Source organism: Hyperolius riggenbachi, chromosome 11 (assembly GCF_040937935.1).
Source record: "Hyperolius riggenbachi isolate aHypRig1 chromosome 11, aHypRig1.pri, whole genome shotgun sequence".
In the NCBI taxonomy this organism is placed as follows: Eukaryota; Metazoa; Chordata; class Amphibia; order Anura; family Hyperoliidae; genus Hyperolius; species Hyperolius riggenbachi.
In genome coordinates, this window is record NC_090656.1 from 206,515,773 (window position 1) to 206,538,921 (window position 23,149).

At 46.7% G+C, this 23,149-nt stretch overlaps 1 protein-coding gene across 1 annotated transcript in view; it reads left to right on the plus strand.

Annotated features, from left to right (window-relative positions):
* LOC137538352 (hemicentin-1-like) overlaps nt 1-23,149 on the plus strand; it is a 144,871-nt gene that overhangs the window by 59,890 nt on the left and 61,832 nt on the right. The window contains exons 5-6 of the mRNA XM_068260460.1: nt 11,992-12,447; nt 21,607-21,972. Of these exons, the coding sequence (XP_068116561.1) occupies nt 11,992-12,447; nt 21,607-21,972 (822 nt within the window). The remainder of the gene's footprint in view (nt 1-11,991; nt 12,448-21,606; nt 21,973-23,149) is intronic.

Below are 23,149 nucleotides of genomic sequence, written 5' to 3' on the forward strand. Positions count from 1 at the left end.
ATTTGTTTTCTAGACTACTCCTCGCGGTTTAGGGCCCCTAAAATGCAAGGGCAGTATAGGAACCCCACAAGTGACCCCATTTTAGAAAGAAGACACCCCAAGGTATTCCGTTAGGTGTATGGCGAGTTCATAGAAGATTTTATTTTTTGTCACAAGTTAGTGAAAAATGACACTTTGTGAAAAAAAAACAATAAAAATCAATTTCCGCTAACTTTTGACAAAAAATAAAATCTTCTATGAACTCGTCATACACCTAACAGAATACCTTGGGGTGTCTTTTTTTCTAAAATGGGGTCACTTGTGGGGTTACCGCCCTGGCATTTTACAGGCCCAAAACCGTGAGTAGTCTGGAAACCAAATGTCTCAAAATGACTGTTCAGGGGTATAAGCATCTGCAAATTTTGATGACAGGTGGTCTATGAGGGGGCGAATTTTGTGGAACCGGTCATAAGCAGGGTGGCCTTTTAGATGACAGGTTGTATTGGGCCTGATCTGATGGATAGGAGTGCTAGGGGGGTGACAGGAGGTGATTGATGGGTGTCTCAGGGGGTGGTTAGAGGGGAAAATAGATGCAATCAATGCACTGGGGAGGTGATCGGAAGGGGGTCTGAGGGGGATCTGAGGGTTTGGCCGAGTGATCAGGAGCCCACACGGGGCAAATTGGGGCCTGATCTGATGGGTAGGTGTGCTAGGGGGTGACAGGAGGTGATTGATGGGTGTCTCAAGGTGTGATTAGAGGGGGGAATAGATGCAAGCAATGCACTGGCGAGGTGATCAGGGCTGGGGTCTGAGGGCATTCTGAGGGTGTGGGCGGGTGATTGAGTGCCCTAGGGGCAGATAGGGGTCTAATCCGATAGGTAGCAGTGACAGGGGGTGATTGATGGGTAATTAGTGGGTGTTTAGGGTAGAGAACAGATGTAAACACTGCACTTGGGAGGTGACCGGACGTCGGATCTGCGGGCGATCTATTGGTGTGGGTGGGTGATCAAATTGCCCGCAAGGGGCAGGTTAGGGGCTTATTGATGGGTGGCAGTGACAGCGGGTGATTGATGGGCGGCAGTGACAGGGGGTGATTGATGGGTGATTGATAGGTGATTGACAGGTAATCAGTGGGTTATTACAGGGGAGAACAGATGTAAATATTGCACTGGCGAATTGATAAGGGGGGGTCTGAGGGAAATCTGAGCGTGTAGGCGGGCGATTGGGTGCCCACAAGGGGCAGATTAGGGTCTGATCTGATGGGTAACAGTGACAGGTGGTGATAGGGGGTGATTGATGGGTGATTGATGGGTAATTAGTGGGTGTTTAGAGGAGAGAATAGATGGAAACACTGCGCTTGGGTGGTGATCTGATGTCGGATCTGCGGGCGATCTATTGGTGTGGGTGGGTGATCAGTTTGCCCGCAAGGGGCAGGTTAGGGGCTGATTGATAGGTGGCAGTGACAGGGGGTGATTGATGGGTGATAGGTGATTGACAGGTGATCAGTGGGTTATTACAGGGAAGGCCAGATGTAATTAATGCACTGGCGAATTTATAAGGGTGGGGTCTGAGGGCAATCTGAGCGTGTGGGCGGGTGATTGGGTGCCCGCAAGGGGCAGATTAGGGTCTGATCTGATAGGTAACAGTGACGGTTGGTGATAGGGGGTGATTGATGGGTAATTAGTGGGTGTTTAGAGAAGATAACAGATGTAAACAATACATTTGGGAGGTAATCTGACGGCGGGTTTGTGGGCGATCTAATGGTGTGGGTGGGTGATCAGATTGCCCGCAAGGGGCAGGTTATTGGCTGATTGATGGGTGGCAGTGACAGGGGGTGATTGATGGGTGATAGGTGATTGGCAGGTGATTGACAGGTGATCAGTGGGTTATTACAGGGAAGAACAGATGTAATTAATGCACTGGTGAATTGATAAGGGGGGGTCAGAGGGCAATCTGAGCGTGTGGGCGGGTGATTGGGTGCCCGCAAGGGGCAGATTAGGGTCTGATCTGATAGGTAAAAGTGACAGGTGGTGATAGGGGGTGATTGATAGGTGATTGATGGGTAATTAGTGGGTGTTTAGAGGAGAGAATAGATGTAAACAATGGATTTTGGAGGTGATCTGATGTCGGATCTGCGGGCGATCTATTGGTGTGGGGGGGTGATCAGATTGCCCGCAAGGGGCAGGTTAGGGGCTGATTGATGGGTGGCAGTGACAGGGGGTGATTGACGGGTGATTGACGGGTGATGGACAGGTGATTGACATGTGATCAGGGGGGATAGATGCATACAGTACATGGGGGGGGTCTGGGGAGAATCTGAGGGGTGGGGGGGTGATCAGGAGGGAGCGTCAAGTTGCTACGCACCAAAATGCGTAGAGCGGAGCTAACGGAGTGACGTAATTACGCTAGACGCGCTGATGCAAGCCGCCACACGGCTAGCGGCATAGCGGGGAGTTTGATCCGCAGAGTGCACGGTGATTGTATGGGGAGGGTTGCGGGTCTCTGGTGGCCATTCGGGACGTGACTCCACCCACACTCATTGTGTACCACCAGCGCTCTTATGCCCAGCACATAGCTTTTGTTTTTAATGACATATTTTTTTTTTAAATAAATGCAGAATCACACTATTGGAAGCGGGTCTTCCTGTGTGTTTTTTTTTTCTTGCATGCCACCACTCTCCATCTCAGAGAGGTGGCAAGGACCCACCTTCTATTGGACCACCCAGGAGGCAGTGAGATTGTGAGGCGAGGGGGGGCCATACACCCCGAAGGTGCTGATTGGTCTATTCTAGACCTCAACTTCCGGTGAGTGGTCTCATGAAGGGGGGACAGGTTGAAGAAAGCTGAAGCTACGCCGAGGCTGCATCTTTCAAGACAAAGACCCTAAACACTGCTCAAAATGCACTAAGGCATTCATGCAGAGGAACAAGTACAACGTTCTGGAATGGCCATCTCCGTCCCCAGACCTGAGGAATGGTCCAAAATACCTTCAACCAGAATCCAGACTCTCATTGGAAGCAGGGGCGCCTTTAGGCATAGGCAATACAGGCCATTGCCTGGAGTGCCATTGGTCCTGGGGGCGCCATGTTGCTGGATTAAGCCCCACCCCCTCAATGAAGCCCTGCCTCTGACTAAGCCCCACCCCCATGGGTGTTTTTTTACTTGCTTCTGCTGCATCTGCTTAGCATAAGTTGCAGGCAGCTGTCCTGCCACTGTGTGCCTTTTGCATCCTTTTTCCCCCTTTGTGCCTCCTTCTGTCCCTTTTGTGCCTCCTTCAGTCCCTTGTGCCATGTCTGACCTGCTGTCTCTCCTTCTGTCTCCCTTTATGCCTCTTGTCTCTCTTTGTGCTGCCTTCTGTCTCCATGTGCCTCCTTCAGTCCCCCTGTGCCACCTCTGCCTCCTTCTGTGACCCTTTTGTGCCTTCTTCTGTCCCACTGTGCCTCCTTATGTCCCCTTGTGCCTTTCTTTGTCCCCTTGTGCTACCTCTTCCCCTCTGTTCCTCCTTCAGTCCCACTCTGCCTCCTTCCATCCTCATGTGCCTCCCTTTGTCTCCCTTTGTGCCTCATTCTGTCTCCATGTGCTTCTTCAGTCCCCATATGCCACCTCTGTCCCCTTTTCCCTCCCTTTGTTTCCCCCTGTGCCTACTTTTGTGTCCCTTTGTGCCTTCTTCTGTCTCCCTGTGGCTCTGTCTGTCCCCCTCTGCCTCCTTTTGTCTCCCTGTGCCTCCCTACATCCCCTTCTACCTTCTTCTGTCCCTCCTTTGTGCCTCCTTCTGTCCCTCTTTGTACATCCTTCTGTTCCCCTTTGTACTTTTTTTCTGTCCCCCATTGTGCCTCCTTCTGCCCCCTTTATGTCTCTTCTGTCCCCCGTGTGCCTCCTTCATTCCTCCTGTGCCTCCTTTTGTCCCCCTTTATGCCTTAATCTGTCCCCCTTTGTGCCTCCTTCTGCCCCCCTTTGTGCCTCCTTCTGCCCCACTTTGTGCCTCCTTCTGTCCCCATGTGCCTCCTTCAGTCCTCCTGTGCCTCCTTATGTCCTTTTTTGTGCCTCCTTCTGGCCCTCATGCATTCTTCTGTCCTCCTGTACCTCCCGCTGCCCCTCTGTGTACCTCCTTCTGTCCTCCTGTGCCTCCTTCTGTCCTCCTTTGTGTCTCATTCTGTCCCCATTTGCCTCCTTTTGTCCCCCTGTGTGCCTCCTTTTCTACCCTTATGCCTCCTTCTGTCCTCCTTTGTGACTTCTTCTGACCCTCGTGCCTCCTTCTGTCCCCCTGTGCCTCCCTATGTCCCCCTGTGTGCCTTCAGTCCTCCTGTGCCTCTTCTGTTCCCCTTTGTGCCTCCTTCTGTCCCCCTTTGTGCCTCATGTAAGTGGAGCCCTGCCTATGTGTATTTTCTTGTGAAACACTGCCCACATTATGTGTATTTTTTGGTGAAACACTGTCCGCATTTGTTTTTTTTTTCTGGTGAAATGCTGCCACAGTAACTAATTTCTGGTGAAATGCTGTCGCACTACGATTATTTTTTGGTGAAACATTGTCGCATTGCAATTATTTTCTGGTGAAACGCTGCTGCAATACGATTCTTTTCTGGTGAAATGCTTCTGCAATACGTGTATTTTCTGGTGAAATGCTTCTGCAATACGTGTATTTTCTGGTGAAACGCTTCTGCAATATGTGTATTTTCTGGTGAAGCGCTTCTGCAATGCGTGTATTTTCTGGTGAAACGCTACTGCAATATGTGTATTTTTTGGTGAAACACTTCTGCAATATGTGTATTTTCTGGTGAAACGCTGCCACATTACGATTATTTTTGGGTGAAACGCTGCTGCATTATGATTATTTTCGTGGGGGGCCCACGGGGAGAGGGGGTTGGGGGTGCCACAGATTTTCTTGCCTGGAGTGACAAAATGGCTAGAGGTGCCCCTGATTGGAAGCTACAGGAAGCGTTTAGAGGCTGTAATTTCTGCAAAAGGAGGATGTACTAAATATTGATTTCATTTGTTTTTTGTGGTGTCCAAATTTATGTACCTGCCTAATTTTATTTAACCCTAGCGGTATGGACAGATATATCCGTCCATAAAAACATGCTGTGAACAGTATAAACGTGCATACACACCAATACTCTCCTGCACTGTATACTAGACCCTTGCTTGACACATAGTTACAGGAAAAAAAAAAAGTTTTAAAAATACATTTTATCACTTTTTGAACAGAAATCCTGGGAAAATTGAACGTCAGGGAGGTTAAACAATTATTGCACACTTTCTGTAAATCCAATAAACTTTATTTCACTTCTCAAATATCACTGTGTGTGTCTCCTATAAGATATATTTAACTGACATTTTTTTATCCTAACAACCAATGATCTATACAGGAAAATCATGATGATTAACAAGGTTGCCCAAACTTTCGCATCCCACTGTATCATTCATACTGTACATTATCATACGTAATGTACTACACGCAGAGGATCAACGGCCTGCAGCAAATGTGGCCCTGCCTACCCTAAATCACTGGCAGTGTAGTGGTCCCCGGGCTCCCCTCCTTGCCTCTCCCATTGAATAATTGTGTTTCCGGTGATCCGTTCTGCTCAGTGACAAACCCAGGCTAGGCTTGGTTCGGCTCTTCTCTTTCTGATGCACAATGGGCTGCAGTCAGCTGTGTAACTCGCCCTCCTTCCTGGCAGCGGCTGCTTTATATACACTGTCACCAGATGTTCTTCTGTATTGTAGCTTAGGTTCCTCGCTTGATGAGGTTATCAAGTGAGGGACCTTTAAAGGGATACTGACGTGAGATAGATATAGAGGCTTCCTTATTTATTTCCTTTTAAACAATACCAATTGCCTGGTAGCCCTGCTGATCTGTTTGGGTGCAATAGTGTCTTAATTACACCAGAAACAAGCATGTGGCTAATCTTGTCAGATCTGACAATAATGTCAGAAACACCTGATCTGCTGCATGCTTGTTCAGGCAATTAAAAGTATTAAAGGCAGAGGATCAGCAGGACAATCTGACAACTGGTATTGCTTTAAAAGAAAATAAATATGGCAGCTTCCATATTCTTCTCACTTCAGTTGTCCTTTAAAGACAGTAGAGAATAACACATGCTGGTGAAAGGAGAGCAGAGCTGCAGCTTTCAGGATGAAGGGTGAGTTACACTGATCATTACTGCAGGCTGCAGCCCATTGTGCATCGGTGGGAGGGGAGCCGAGCTGAGCCTAGCCCCCTATGCAAATCCCTTCACTGTCTCCTGATCCCCTTCAGAATCAGCTTCAAGATCCTATGACTAGTGTACAAATCTATACACAATTCCTGCCGATCTACATCTCTGACCTGGTGAGCAGATACACACCTGACCGCCCACTTTGCTCCTCCTACGACCTCCTACTAACCACCCCATGTGTGACTACAGGACTTCACTAGAGCCACCTCCAAGCCCTCAAAACTCACTATTTGAAGAAGGCCTACCCCACCTCATCAATGTGCTAACTCTCTGCCAAGAACCTCTCGATGCAGACATACATATGGAATAGCCGCCGGGAGACTTGGGTGCAGGATACAGCCTGTATACGGCTTATCCTGCTTAGAGATGGGAAGTTCAGATCTTTTCAATGATCCGGATGATTCGAATCGGATCATTGAAAAGATCCGGATCTTTGATCCGAATCTCGGATCATTTTACTACCGAAGCATTCGGGGGTGAAATGAATAGCGGGACAGGTCTTTCCCTGCTGTGGAGAGGAGAAGGGAAGGGGGGTGGACACACAGAGAAGGGGAGAAGATGGACAGAGGGCAGGGAGTGGACAGAGAAGGGACGAGCAGAGATCAGAAATGTTTGCTTGCACACAATACCCACATGCTGCAATCATATGCTTTACATGTATTTCACCTATATGCTCATCTGTGTACTTTGAATGCAAACGTCGCACAGTGAAAGAAAGCATTCCCAGAAGTAAAGTGCAGCTGTTTAGAGGAGTGCAGGAGGATCATATTGCGCTGCAATCACAGTGCCAGTGTCCTAGCCCAACACGCTGCCTGCAAAGTTACTGAGCTGTGCTGAGCTGAGCCAAAAGCTTCCAATGTGTTCACTGTGCACAACTACGGAACAGACAGCCTATAATCAGCAGCACGTTATAGCCAGTATGTGTGCTCTACACATATCTGGCAGTGGCACTGATGTCCCCTCTCTCATCTACCTGTCTCCCTGCAAGGCTGGCTCCCATCCAACAGAGCGATCCATCTCAGCTCTGCTTCCAGGACCCCGCTGAGAGGGGGCGTGTCGCTCCTGGCCCCGCCCCTTTTGCGATCCGAATCACTCATTTTGATGATTCGGATGATTCGACTCAAAAAATAGATTTGGATCAAAGATCCGAATCGTTCATGATCCGGACAACACTAATCCTGCTGCTGCACAAGTCCCGGCGGTGTTAATTAATATTCCCACTCCAGGTCCACGTGGATGGTGGGGAATTATGTAATTCAGCTTCCAGCGATTGCTGGAGCCGAATTACAGTGTTTTTAAAGTAACTTTAGCTCTGTCTTCTGGCGGCGCCAAAGTTACTCACTGAGCGCCGCTATAGCCATAATTCCTGTTACGGTCTATTGCAGGCATGGGCAAACTCGGCCCTCCAGCTGTTACGGAACTACAAGTCCCACAATGCATTTGCCTTTATGAGTCATGACTGTGGCTGTCAGACTCCTGCAATGCATTGTAGGACTTGTAGTTCCTTAACAGCTGGAGGGCCAAGTTTGCCTATGCCTGGTCTATTGTCATGCCGGCTTCGCCCAAATCTCCTGCACTGTTTAAGTGCGTCATGATGCAGCCCTCCTTCTATTGTGTCACAACCTCCTCTTTGGATTGTAAGTCTTAGGCAGGGCCCTCCCACCTTGTGTATCCTACCTGACTGTGCATCCTGCTCACAGAAAAGTGTGAATCTGTGTTATTGGGACTACTACAGTGTTTGCGCAAAAGGTGGATCAGCGCATTACCAGGCCGCCTCCGAATGGCCTCGAATCAGAGGTGCGCTGAGCCCCCCCCAGAAACTGCAAACGCACCTTGAACCCAAACAGAAGCTCTGCATATACACCAAAAGCAAAGCTGTTAAGTGGGAGCAGCTGACCAAAAATGAATTAAATTAGCACATAGCAAGGAAATGAACAGCGCTACTTAAAGAGACTCTGAAGCGAGAATAAATCTCGCTTCAGAGCTCATAGTTAGCAGGGGCATGTGTGCCCCTGCTAAAACGCCGCTATCCCGCGGCTAAACGGGGGTCCCTTCACCCCCGCAAGACTTGGTCCCAAGTTGGTCGTAAATCTTCTTCTTCCTGGAGGCAGGGCTAACGGCTGCAGCCCTGCCTCCAGTCGCATCTATCAGACGCGCATCGCCGCCTCTCCCCCGCCCCTCTCAGTGAAGGAAGACTGAGAGGGGCGGGGGAGAGGCGGAGATACGCGGCTGACAGACGCGCGTGGGGCAGGGCTGCGGCGGTTAGCCCTACCCCAACCAGGAAGCGCTCCCCCGCTGCACCGAGGGGATTTGGGGGTGAAGGGACCCCCGTTAAGCCGCGGGATAGCGGCGTTTTAGCAGGGGCACACATGCCCCTGCTAACTATGAGGTCTGAAGCGAGATTTATTCTCGCTTCAGACTCTCTTTAAAAACAGGCAAGTGCCTACCTGCAAAAGAGTGCAAGCCCCACTTGTGGGATGAAATACACACCTAGCATACACATGACCTGTCTACCACTGGAGGATGTTGGTTTCCGTAACAGCTTGCATGCAATTTGCAGGTAGGCACTTGTCTGTTTTTAAGTAGCACTGTTCATTTCCTTGCTATGTACTAATTTAATTCATTTTTGGTCAGCTGCTCCCACTTAACAGCCATGCTTTTGGTGTATATGCAGAGCTTCTGTTTGGGTTCAAGGTGCGTTTGCAGTTTCTGGAAGGGCTCAGCGCACCTCTGATTCGAGGCCATTCGGAGGCGGCCTGGTGATGCGCTGATCCACCTTTATCGCAATTTTCGATTTTACTTGATTAGCCGCACCAGGCTATGCATATACATAGGTTAGGATTTAGTTAGTGTTAGGTCCCCTCCCATGGAGGATTGACTTCTTCGCAGTGGGAGGGACGAGTACTTAATAGGTTGCATGCAAGCTGTTACGGAAACCAACATCCTCCAGTGGTAGACAGGTCACGTGTATGCTCGGTGTGTATTTTATCCCACAAGTGGGGCTTGCACTCTTTTGCAGGTAGGCACTTGTCTGTTTTTAAGTAGCGCTGTTCATTTCCTTGCTAATGTACTAATTTAATTCATTTTTGGTCAGCTGCTCACACTTAACAGCTTTGCTTTTGGTGTATATGCAGAGCTTCAGTTTGGGTTCAAGGTGCGTTTGCAGTTTCTGGAGGGGCTCAGCGCACCTCTGATTCGAGACCATTCGGAGGCGGCCTGGTGATGCGCTGATCTACCTTTTGCGCAATTTTCGATTTTACTTGATTAGCCGCACCCAGGCTATGCATATACATAGGTTAGGATTTAGTTAGTGTTAGGTCCCCTCCCATGGAGGATTGACTTCTTCGCAGTGGGAGGGACGAGTACTTAATAGGTTGCATGCAAGCTGTTATGGCCCGTACTCACGGGCTGCAAAAGTGGCCTGTCGCCAGCACACGTGAGCGCGTGGGCGACAGGCCGGCGACAGCTCCTCGCCAGGTCCCTCCGCGTACACACGTGGAAGAGGGACCAGCGGCGCGACGGAAGCTGTCGCCGACGTTCCTCCTCCCCCCGCCGGAAACTCCGTATACCTCAATGGAGGTTGCTGTCGCTAGTCCGCGTACTCACACGGACTAGCGACAGTTGCAGCGGCAACTGTCGCCAGGCGATTGACCGCGCCAATCGCCTGGTGACATCAGCGACGGGCGACAGTTCGGGGTGCGCGCCCGTGCGATGGCGCATCCTCACGGGCGACAATTGTAGCCCGTGAGTATGGGCCATTACGGAAACCAACATCCTCCAGTGGTAGACAGGTCATGCGTATGCTCGGTGTGTATTTTATCCCACAAGTGGGGCTTGCACTCTTTTGCAGGTAGGCACTTGTCTGTTTTTAAGTAGCGCTGTTCATTTCCTTGCTATGTACTAATTTAATTCATTTTTGGTCAGCTGCTCACACTTAACAGCTTTGCTTTTGGTGTATATGCAGAGCTTCTGTTTGGGTTCAAGGTGCGTTTGCAGTTTCTGGGGGGGCTCAGCGCACCTCTGATTCGAGGCCATTCGGAGGCGGCCTGGTGATGCGCTGATCCACCTTTTGCGCAATTTTCAATTTTCGATTTTACTTGATTAGCCGCACCCAGGCTATGCATATACATAGGTTAGGATTTAGTTAGTGTTAGATCCCCTCCCATGGAGGATTGACTTCTTCGCAGTGGAAGGGACGAGTACTTAATAGGTTGCATGCGAGCTGTTACGGAAACCAACATCCTCCAGTGGTAGACAGGTCATGTGTATGCTAGGTGTGTATTTTATCCCACAAGTGGGGCTTGCACTCTTTTGCAGGTAGGCACTTATCTGTTTTTAAGTAGCGCTGTTCATTTCCTTGCTATGTACTACAGTGTTTGATCTGGCATTCCGTGTCTTACTGCTTATTACCTTCTCTGTAAAGCTGCGTACTCACTGCTCAACAGGTTCAGCGACGTCCCCTTGACGACGGGTGCTAGTGACGCCTATTCCTGTCGGCGGGTTAAGTGCGAGGTCACGTGACATACACTGCGGCACGAGCGAGATTTCCAGCGATTGCTGTACTTTGTGCGGTGTCATTAGGGATCTTAAAGAACCGATCCCCCGTGTCGGTCTGTAGTCATCGTGCGACGCTAAGCGACGTTCACAATAGTGCGCCTGTACCCACCTTGCGTCATTGATAAATATCACCGGTCACCAGGAAAATCGCCAGGTGGGTACATAGCTTTAACGATAAATAGAGAGACATTGGTGCACAGGTCAGGGAGAAACCAAGGAGTGCAGCTTCCAATGAAACAGTCAGCCAAGAGAGGAGAGGTGGAAGCACACATCTGATAAAAAAAGTTTATTTTTACCTTCTTAAAAAAAGCATAGCATAGATATGATTGCAACAGGCATGCATTTATGCATATGGAGAAGTTAATACAATTGGTACATGGTCAATGGCTGTTTTGCACTGATGAGTGGCAACCCACGTGACGAAACGCGTAGGGAAGAGCTTGGAGGACGCACGCTGTTCAACCACCGAGAGATACGCGGCCTGGGCATGTGAGAGGTGACCGGCGCCGGCGGAGATGTGATATTGTGATATGCAACTGTGCAAGTGTATTTTATGTACGCAGTTTTAGCTTGGGGGCCATTGGGTGCCTTATTAAAGCGGTTTTATGCGATAAAGAGTGTTTTTGGTGTTTTTAGGTCATATACAGCATGGACTTATTGATATGCAAAAGTGAAAGAAGCTATCTGGTGAGCGGGGGCATAAAGGGGTGTGTGATCTCCCCTGTCCTTTGGTGATAGTTTCTGTTCTCCCTCACGCAGTGTGTGTAAGCACAAGGGTGTACTGTTGAGGCAATACTCACTATGAGAAGATCTGTTCTGTTGTGCTTCTATTTTTAATGGTTTTACAATCTGGATTGACCGTGTATTGACTACTGGCGCGACTATTTTCTGTTTTGCAACCAGTGCTTTGTCAGGGTCTGTATTGTGTTGTTTGTCACCCCATTATCATTATATTATATGCGTAATATGTTCCACTTATTTCCACATGCGAGGGATCATGTAATTTAACATGAGTTGTTTTTATTATTTTGATTAGTATAGCTACACAAAAAATAAATATGGCTGTTTTTATTTATCATCATGACCTGATAAGGACAGGTCTGGCAGAAGATGAAATTGTTCACACATTTTTTTCTTTTTTTAACTGTAATTGATGTTAAGATTGAGACGCTTTGTTAACAAATAACCAAAATCTAGATAGATAGTTTACACTTTCATTAAATGATGTATGTTTCTTCCAGATCCCCCCATATTGTCTGCCATTACTGGGAATGATGAGCTGACTGACATGAGCAGGACGACTCTGACTTGTCAGATGATAGACTACAGACCTGATAACATCTCAGTCTGTGTGTGTCTGAGCAGGCGTGGCCAGCAGGAGGAGATCATCTACGCCTGGAGACCCAGAGACAGCACATCTCCAGCCTGGCTGATCAGAGGTGGAGACCCTGTGATTCTAAATGTGAAGGAGCAGTACATGCTGGATAATGGAGCAGCCAGACAGGATGAGAGGCCTCTACAGCTGGAGGTGGTTCCTGTTGTCAGTAGAAGTAAACTTGGCTCCTTCAGCTGTCAGTGTTCCCTCCATATAACTCCCAGCTATGATTTGGATAATGGAGCAGAATTATCAATACATGTGGCACACCCAGCGCTGACATCACCCATCTCTGTGCTAAGAGTTCTCAAGGTCACTGGAGGTGAGAATATATTAATAATTCTAAATTAACACTTTGCACACAACCATTTACATTAATTAGATGCACACAGCTGCAGTTACTCCTGTATAAAATAGGGGGATCGCCACAGCAAATAACTGCCACCTGACAGTGCATATTGCAGTTATTTCCCAGAGTGCACATTTCCCTGCATTGTCTTCCTTGATAAAGAGGTGCTCCGATAACTCAAATCGTTGAGCAGCAATAATAGACGTTATGCTATGTGGTGTGCTGACCTCCCTACTTGCTGCTTGTCCTATTTTGTCCAGTGACCATGGTCTGAGCACCCATCCACTATAGAGGTTTTACAATATAGAGTGCCTCATTTCTACCTCACTCACTTACCTCCTGTATAAAAGACCGGTATCCTTTTGTTAAGTGAACCCATCTCTTTCATACATGAAGTGCATGGTGAAATGATCTGTGTAAAAGACGTGTTTGGATTGCCTTCCCTTTCCCAGATCCAGGGACTTAGGACCTGTACACGCTGAATGCATTTTACAAACCATAGCTGTATGCAATTTGCCATAGGAAACACATATTAGTGTTACCACCAATTATTTTATGTGCTCAGCATTTTCCAAACTGAACAATTTATTGTGCGGAAATGTATGCAGTTACACCCTGATGACTTTGTTACCCTCTGAAAAGAAACCACAAATGCACAGGAAACCTCATAGAGAAAGCATAATATGTACATCCATTTTACTGTTTACAGTGGCTTGCAAAAGTATTCGGCCCCCTTGAAGTTTTCCACATTTTGTCACATTACTGCCACAAACCTGAATCAATTTTATTGGAATTCCACGTGAAAGACCAATACAAAGTGGTGTACACGTGAGAAGTGGAATGAAAATCATACATGATTCCAAACATTTCTTACAAATAAATAACTGCAAAGTGGGGTGTGCGTAATTATTCAGCCCCCTGAGTCAATACTTTGTAGAGCCACCTTTTGCTACAATTACAGCTGCCAGTCTTTTAGGGTATATCTCTACCAGCTTTGCACATCTAGAGACTGAAATCCTTGCCCATTCTTCTTTGCAAAACCGCTCCAGCTCAGTCAGATTAGATGGACAGCGTTTGTGAACAGCAGTTTTCAGATCTTGCCACAAATTCTCGATTGGATTTAGATCTGGACTTTGGGGCATTCTAACACATGAATATGTTTTGTTTTAAACAATTCCATTGTTATCCTGGCTTTATGTTTAGGGTCATTATCCTGCTGGAAGGTGAACCTCCACCCCAGTCTCAAGTCTTTTGCAGACTCCAAGAGGTTTTCTTCCAAGATTGCCCAGTATTTGGCTCCATCCATCTTCCCATCAACTCTGACCAGCTTCCCTGTCCCTGCTGAAGAGAAGCACCCCAAGAGCATGATGCTGCCACCACCATATTTGACAGTGGGGATGGTGTGTTCAGAGTGATGTGCAGTTTTAGTTTAACGCCACACATAGCGTTTTGCATTTTGGCCAAAAAGTTCCATTTTGGTCTCATCTGACCAGAGCACCTTCTTCCACATGGTTGCTGTGTCCCCCACATGGCTTGTGGCAAACTGCAAATGGGACTTCTTATGCTTTTCTGTTGACAATGGCTTTCTTCTTGCCACTCTTCCATAAAGGCCAACTTTGTGCAGTGCACGACTAATAGTTGTCCTATGGACAGATTCCCCCACCTGAGCTGTATATCTTTGCAGCTCGTCCAGAGTCACCATGGGCCTCTTGACTGCATTTCTGATCAGTGATCTCCTTGTTTGGCCTGTGAGTTTAGGTAGACGGCCTTATCTTGGTAGGTTTACAGTTGTGCCATACTCCTTCCATTTCTAAATGATCGCTTGAACAGTGCTCCGTGGGATGTTCAAGGCATTGGAAATCTTTTTGTAGCCTAAGCCTGCTTTAAATTTCTCAATAACTTGATCCCTGACCTGTCTGGTGTGTTCTTTGGACTTCATGGTGTTGTTGCTCCCAATATTCTCTTAGAAAACTTCTGAGGCCGTCACAGAGCAGCTGTATTTTTACTGACATTAAATTACACACAGGTGCACTCTATTTAGTTATTCACACTCATACGGCAATGTCTATGGGCAACTGACTGCACTTAGACCAAAGGGGGCTGAATGATTATGCACACCCCACTTTGCAGTTATTGATTTGTAAAAAATGTTTGGAATCATGTATGATTTTCGTTCCACTTCTCACATGTACACCACTTTGTATTGGTCTTTCACGTGGAATTCCTATAAAATTGATTCATGTTTGTGGCAGCAATGTGACAAAATGTGGAAAACTTCAAGGGGGCCGAATACTTTTGCAAGCCACTGTATATACTGTATACAAGCCCTTACTCTGTAACAGACTCTGTAACAACTTTTTCAGCCTTATTTCTTCTATCCTATAAGTTCCTATACATGTTCTAATGTGGTCTGTCTTACTGCAGCCTTTCCTAGTTGCACAGTGGCTGTATTATCTTTGTTATATAATCTAATCTTTTTTCCTTTGCCATCTTTGTCTGCTCAGGCACTCAGGCAGGAATGTGCTGCTCTGCTTTTGATAGGTAGACGTTATACACACCCTCTCCAAGCCCCCTCCAGGCTCTGTATGAGTCACAGACTGAGCTTCTCTCAGCCTATCAGATGCTGGTTAGCAGCCATGTCTTTTGTTTGTAAACACTGCCTAAAACTGGCAATTACAAGCCAGGATTGCAGCAGGTAGTGGCAGAAACAGCAAAGAGGGGCCCAGGAGGACATAATGAATAGAATGTTATGCTTTTTATTGTAAGAATTGTAGGCTGGTTTCACAGTGGGACGTTAAAGTCCCATGTTACAGCAGCCAGTAACGCAGGCCTAACTCACAGCACTGTAAAATCAATCAATCTGTTCACAGTGCACATGTTGCTTCACATAGTAACGCAGCACGTTTAAACAAAGTGCTGCACGCTGTACGTTTTACTGGGCTAAGCAGCGTTAGACTGCTTGCACATGCTCAGTAATGTTGGAGGAGGAGGTCTCCCCTCCTCCTCTGCGGCCAGCCACATGGCTAATTAATATTCACTGCCCTGTGGTGACTCATGGTGAGACTCCTAGTGTTGTCCGGATCATGAACAAATCGTTCATTTGATCCGGATCTTCACAATGTCGAATCATCCGGATCATCACAATGAAAGATTCGGTTCACAGTGGATGTCTGTCTGGAAGAAACAGCAACATAAATAATGTACAGTGCAGGGAAAGTCCTGTCCTGGTAGTCATTTCACCCAGTCTGCTTCCCTAGTTAAATGATTCAAATGATTTGGTTCAAAGATCCGGATCCTTAAAAGGATCCCGACTTCCCATCACTATCCTTGAGCAGCTGCTTTGAGAGCCGCATAACGCAGCTCAATCTGACGTCCAACTTCAACATTACCATGCGTTGCGTTAGGGGTATGTTATGTGACCATAACGTCCCCTAAAATGCAACGTCTTGGTGGGAAAGTAGCCTTAGAGTACAGATTCTCTTTAAAGTGAGATTGTATTTCTGCTTTAAAATTGCCATGAACATGTAGTATAATAATCCTGCCCAGATCTTTGTATAGTCAATGTTATGGAAAACTGACCTTTTCATTTCTACTCACAGCCAGCCACGAATTTCCAAACCTGGTAATAAGCTCAAAATGCACATTCTATTACACATGGCCATACAGACTGCCCACAAACTTCATTTTAGCTGAATAAGTAAATAGCTGCACAGAGCAGGAGTGACTGTTACCCATTTCTAAAGTCAGCTCTAAGAGCTTGTTTCAATAAGCATGCTTTCAGACTGCATAGCACTGTCTGCCGTTTCCATTCAAGCGCAGCAATTCACCACTGAATCGCATGGTTGCCTGCGTTCGGGGTGCTTCAGCCCCGCAATCTTATTTTGTATAATGAATAGGATCGCAAGCCCCCCCCCCGCGCCGGGAGTCACGGGGCTCTGCACTGCATGGAAACAAACCCTAAATGATTCCTAGCAAGCAGTGATGCATAATCTAGTGATGGCTGAGTAATGCTGGGAATACACAATGAGATTTTTCAGCAGATTTGCTGTCTGATCGGAACATTTTTCTTATCAATTTCCATCCACCTCTCTGAGAAATCGATCAAAAAAATGATCAAAAATAATGCTGGAAATACACAAGATTTTTCAGCAGATTTACTGTCCGATCGATTTCCAGATCGATTTTCCGATTGTTTTTCTTATCAATTTCCATTCACTTCTTTGAGAAATCGAAAAACGATCGGAAATAAGATCGGACTTGTCGGAAATTGTCGAACCATCTATCTGCCAAAATATCTCATGGAGTATTCCCAGCATAACTGTAACGATTGGTGTCAGCACACAGAGAGAATCTGATTATTGGTGATCTGCAGTATCACCAAGAATACAGATATATACCCAATTATTGATGATCTGCAGAATCACCAATAATACTAGTATAACTAACCTCTGGACACCTGATAAAGTGTAAGTGTTTGGTGCAACAGTATATGAGCCTGGACCACCTAAAGAGCAGGTGACCCTAGACTGTATAACGAGTATCTCCTAGTCAGTGTTGGAGACAACCAGAGAGCCAGTGATTCCCTTAACTGCTGGGAATCAGACTCTACTGCAGTCAAAGGACTCCTATGAGATAGTCCCTGGCTGGATTGCAGAGAGGTCCCTCTGAGGGACAGGAAGTCCCTGCAGCTACTGGACACCCCACCGGGGGGGTGACACAGGTAGTACAGATGGACTGAACACCCAAGGAGTGAGTGACAGCTAGAAGGGTCGGCCAGGCCGGGTCGGCAACACACGAGCAGATAAGGTACAGAGACAGAAGGCTGATTCGGTAACCAGGAACAGGCAGGGTTGGCAACAGGTAATCAGATATGCGTAGGTACCGAATCAGAGAGCAGGAGAAGGGTCAAGAGAGCAATAGGTTATAACAGATATCAAGCAGAAGCCTAGTCTAGAGTGTGAGGTCCGTGGTCTCAACACCCAGGAACTGGTCTAAAGAATAACACAGCAATGCCACAGTATCCCTAATCTTGGGTGTGAGGTCCGTGGTCTCAACACCCTGGAACTAGTCTAAAGTATAACACAGTAATAACACAGTAATCTGGCTAAGTGTGAATTCCCAGGTCCACCTGGTTTAAACACACTGAGGGATCTGACTATGGTCTGAGTGCTAACGCATAAGCTTTCGCAACGGCAGACAACCAGCAACTGACAGGCAAGATGTATATATAGCAGAGCGCTCCTCAGCGCCACCCAGTCCCATTCAGCCAATCACCTACTGCGCTGGGATCAGCTGATCGTCCTGATCAGCTGATCCCTCTCCTATTGGCATAAAGGGCCTGCCTGTTAGCGCGCGCGTAGCTCTCCATCTGTGTGCACTACTAGGCTCAGACAAACCAGACGCATGCTGCTGCGGAGAAACCGCCGGTCTGAACGCGGAACCAGCCGCCTCGCTGTCAGACCGCGCGGCGGTGTCTCCGAAATCCATTACAATAACATACACTAATGTTCTCAGTGGGGTGTGATAAGGCTGCAAATTACTGATACTTAAATGTGATAGAGAACATAGTAATGAAAAATGTACTAGTGCCTTAGGTTAGTCACATACATTAGTGATCAGTCTGAGAATAAAGAATCTCAGGCACTAGATATTGAACAGAAGCAGTTCAGCACTTATCTGTGTCCGGCAAGTGCAGCTGGCTGGGGTCTGCGTCTGCAGTGTTAACCACTAATATACAAAGCAAACATGAAGATCTGGGCACTGGGTTCTTTAAAAAATTTAACTAGTTTTATTTCACGCCGCAGACAAAAGTGCTGATTGTGCTAGACTGTAGATGAATGCAGCCTGACAGCATGTAATTAAGCCTTCATCAGAGACTGACAATTTTAACCATTTAAGCCTTCTGGACGTAGAAGCTACGTCCAGGAGGCCATGTGCGCTCCCGCGGCCTATCGTGCGCGTGCATGCGCGCTCCCTGACGCGGATTGTTAGCCCAGGAATCAATCAATCGGGCCACGGTGCCCGATGATTGATCCCTCTCCCCCTCAGAAAAAGCGAATGCTTCTCTTGGAAGCATCGCTTTTTATGACTCTTGCGTCCCCCTACGTCCCTCTAAGCGTACATGTTACGCTTAGAGTGACGTCATGTAAACAAACTCATGGCTGCCATCTTGTGGCCAAAAAGTAAAACTACAACTAAATGTAAAAAAAAATAAAAATCAACACATTTACATAAAAAAATTACTGTTTACATCCCACTCTCCCAAAAATAGCCAAATAAAATGTTTAATAAAAAAAAAAAAGTTACAATAAAAAAAAAAAAGTCAATATTTACCTAAGAGTCTAAAGTTTTTAAATATCAATGTAAAGATGAAATATTTCTATTTTTTTTTTAATTATAAGCTTGTAAATAGTGATGGATGCAAAACGGAAAAAAATGCACTTTTATTTCCAAACAAAATATTGTCGGCATACATTGTGATAGGGACATAATTTAAACGGTGTAATAACCGGGACAAATGGGCAAATACAATACGTGAGTTTTAATTATGGAGGCATGTATTATTTTAAAACTATAATGGACAAAAACTGACAGATAATGAATTTTTTCAGTTTGTTTCTTATTCTTCGTGTTAAAATGCATTTACAGTAAAGTGGCTCTTAGCAAAATGTACCACCCAAAGAAAGCCTAATTGGAGGCAGAAAAAACAAGCTATAGATCAGTTCATTGGGATAAGTAGTGATAAAGTTATAGGCTAATGAATGGGAGGTGAACATTGCTCGGAAGCATAAAGTGAAAACGACTGAAGGCTGAAGTGGTTAAAGTGCCCAGTTTTACAACCGTATACAAGAACTAAAGGCCTAATCACTTACCTCCAGTGTAGGCATCCCCAGTGAGGAAGAGAGGGTGGATTGCTACTGGTGTTATGGCTCATGCTTGGAGGCTCAGCCCCTGGAAGCTCTTCAGCCTGCACCTGTATTATTGCGGGCGCCACCAGGGCCATGTGACAGTCTAGTGGATGCCGCACTACCTGCACGCTCTGTGATCTGGTGGGGCTGCTTGGACTTGTCCACCCTGGCTTATTGCTGATTCCCTCCTTGCTCCTGATCCTGGTCCCTATCTTATACCTGGGTGAAGTATATACACTTTAATTGCACATTTATAGGAATTTATAGGCCTACCCCTTTTCCACTAGCACTGTGCAGTTTGCTGCCTTTGCACTGTGTTTTTTTTTTCCTATGTATGATTGACACCAGTATTTTGTATTTAGTGACGTTTATTTATTGCACAGTTTGCACTTTTTTGTATACTGCTCTTTGCAATAGAATTTGTTTGATATATTGCTATTTATTAGCTTATGTTTGGATCAGTGATTGATAGTTGATTTAAATTGTGTAGTGTGTAGTATTCATATGGAATGCAATTTGGATTTAATAAAAATGTGTTCATTATTCTTAAATCCAGAGTGGTGCTATTTTCTGGGTAATTCCTCTTCAGTTTCCTCTGCTTACTCATAGCACACTCAAATGATAGAGTGCGGTATACTTTTTAGTTTACATTGCACAGAGGTGTATAATGTGTAATATAAAGTACCGTATTTTTCAGACCATAAGACGCTCCGGACTATAAGAGGCACCTAGGTTTAAAGGGCAAAACTAGGGGGGGAAAATATACGAAACCTGGGTGCGTCCATGGTCCAGGAGTGTTTTATGGACCTTTCCTCCCCCCTCTCCCCTCAAGATGTCTCTATCTAAATTACACTGACAAGCTAACTAACCCCTGCTGCTCCCCTAGGTACACTACACAACCCCCCCCCCATCCTCCCCAGCTACACTAATCAATCACTACAATTAAATGACAGGTTATCTCACGGTCACCAGCATGGGTGGCAGTAGCTGGGTCTGGTCTGGGTGTCCAGGCTGCAAATGATTGTTACGGTGCGCAGGGGTGAGGCAGCAGCGTGATCCATAGTGTTTCCATGTGGCATTGAAGCAGCCACTGTAATTACCCGCAATGTTTTTCCTTTAATCTTCCTCTTGAGTTATGCCCAGCATCAGTCCCGCAGCGCAGCGCGATCCACGTAACTTCCAAGTGGCATAGGAGCAGCCGCTGTAATTATCCGCTATGCTGGCCCTTTGATCCCCCTCTTTCTTCATGCCCGGTATCAGCGCGATCCCAGCTGACAGGCACATCTTCAGCCGCTATAGCGGCAGAGTCCTCAGAGGCTTCTGTACTGCGTTTTTTACTGGCGCCTTCCCATGACCTGCTACGCACGTGGGCTAGTCCAAAATCTGTCGGTAATGTCAGATTTCTACTACTTATTGTAAGTGACAGAAACATACGAGAAAAGTAATTTAAGGCTCATTTAATTCCGGAAGAAATGTGCTTCTTATTTGTATATGTTACCATGTATTTTAAATTTTAAAATTTTAAGATTTTTGCGACAGAGGTCCTTTAAAGCCAGTGGTTACCACTTTAAAAATAAAAAAGTCAGATACTCACCTAAGGAGAGGGAAGGCTCGGTCCTAATGAGCCTTCCCTCTCCTCTCCCGGTGCCCTCGGTGCTGCACTGGCTCCCCCGTTCGCGTCCGCCGCCGCAGGGACTTCGAAGGTCTTCAGGAGCACTCGGGCTTCCGAAGACGGGCCGCTCCATACTACGCACGCGCGAGTGCGTCATAGAGGGCGCTCGCGCATGCGTAGTATGGAGCGGCCCGTCTTCGGGAGCCCGAGTGCTCCCGAAGGCTTCCGAAAGCTCCCTTCGGCTGCGGAAGTGGCAGTATTTGACTGAACTGGTCGAATACTGCTACGGGGGATCCTGCGCGGGACCGGGAACCGGGAGAGGAGAGGAAAGGCTCATTAGGACCGAGCCTTCCCTCTCCTTAGGTGAGTATCTGTTTTTTTTATTTTTTTAAGGGGTAAACATTCACTTTAAGCACACAGTGCACCGCTGTCAAGGATGCAAGGAAGCATAATTTGAATAATATGCATATCTAGAAAATCATAGCTGGCTGCAGACTGACATGTAAAGGTCCAACATTAAATTACAGAATGGCTTGTGTAGCAACAAGATATGTTATGTCAATATTTAAGCAAAAATGTACGTCTTTTAACTATATTCTGTTTATTTTTCAGTGCCACCCAGATTAAATTATATCATAGGGCCTTACCATCAGACACCCAATGAGAATATGACTTTAACTTGTCCAATCAATGACTTTAAGCCACACCCTTTATCCATCATGTGGCTGAGGAGGGACAAGAACAGCCAGGAAACAAAACTCATCACCAGGGAACCTGAGACCCAGCAGCAGCAGCACAGTCATAAGTATTCACATCATGTAATAGAGGATAAACACGATGATTATTCTTACAGCTGTTTGAGCATTCTGACCTTCAGGCCAACAGTAAAAGATGATCATGGAATTACCTACATTTGTAGGACCTTCCATCCTGCAACACAGCAACAAGCAGAGAAAGAGCTGACCATAAGTCTGATCGGTGAGTTATACAGGAACACTACTGCCTGAATTCATAGCTTTTATTATTTCACACATTAGCATTCATTTTTTATACAGTAGTTACGATCAGTGTTGTTTGTTCTCTGGTTGAACTCGATGGACGTATGTCTTTTTTCAACCCAAATATCTATGTAACTTATTCAGCTTATACATTTTGGCTTAGGTGAGATTTGAAAGAACATTTGTTTTATAGTTTTAACAAATCACACATACTTTTCTAATGTTCATTTAAAGTGGGGATTCTGAAAGCTGCTGTGGGAAACAAATATTTATTTCACAAACTAATCTCATTATTATTGATTAACCCCCCTGGTAGTATTCCCGAGCTGAGCTCAGGCAAAGAAGCAGGAGCTGAAAGCGGTAAGGTAAAACCTGACTAAAACCGCTGCTCCTTGTGTTTGCCTGGGTCCAGCGCGCGATTGGCGCTGGTGAGCGGGACTCCAGGCTTAAACCCCTCTGGCCACGGAGCTCCCCTTTACCTCCGCTCTTCGGCCAATCAGGATGGTGGAGCGGCGGTGTGCCTGCTCCGTGACATTGGGCAACGTGGTGTCATGGGGAGGGGGGGGGGGTTGCGGCACAAAAATTTAAAGTAGACCTGAGCTTTTGCACAGGCAGAAGCAAAACATAGAGAAATGTGCCCTGAATGTATGTAAAGAGTTTAGCCTTCCTAATTCCACATCTGGACGCGATCTCCTTACACAGGGCGGAAGGTAAACCTAGAGAAATGCGCCCTGTATGTATGTAGAGAGTTCAGCCTGCCTAATCCCCTATCTGAATGCAATCTCCTTGCCCACCGTAGGCTGCAAGGTCCCCCGGCGTCCTCCTGGCTCTTCTCCCGGTCCCACTGTCGGCTCCATTATGGTACGACTTCAGCCTGAAGTCGTCAGGGATGCTTCCTGCTTTACCGACATGCGTAATCACACCAGCCGGCTACGTGTAGAACCGCATATGCGCAAGACTCTCATACTGGCCAGCGTGATTACGCGTAGCTGGCCAGCGGGATTACGCATATCGGCAAAGCAGGAAGCAGCCCTGTCGACTTCGGGACAAAGTTGTACCATTGCGGGACCAGGAGAGGAGCCAGGAGGATGCCGGCGGGACCTTGCGGCCTACGGTGAGCTGGAGGAAGCCCTAGGTAAGTCACAATTTAATTTTTG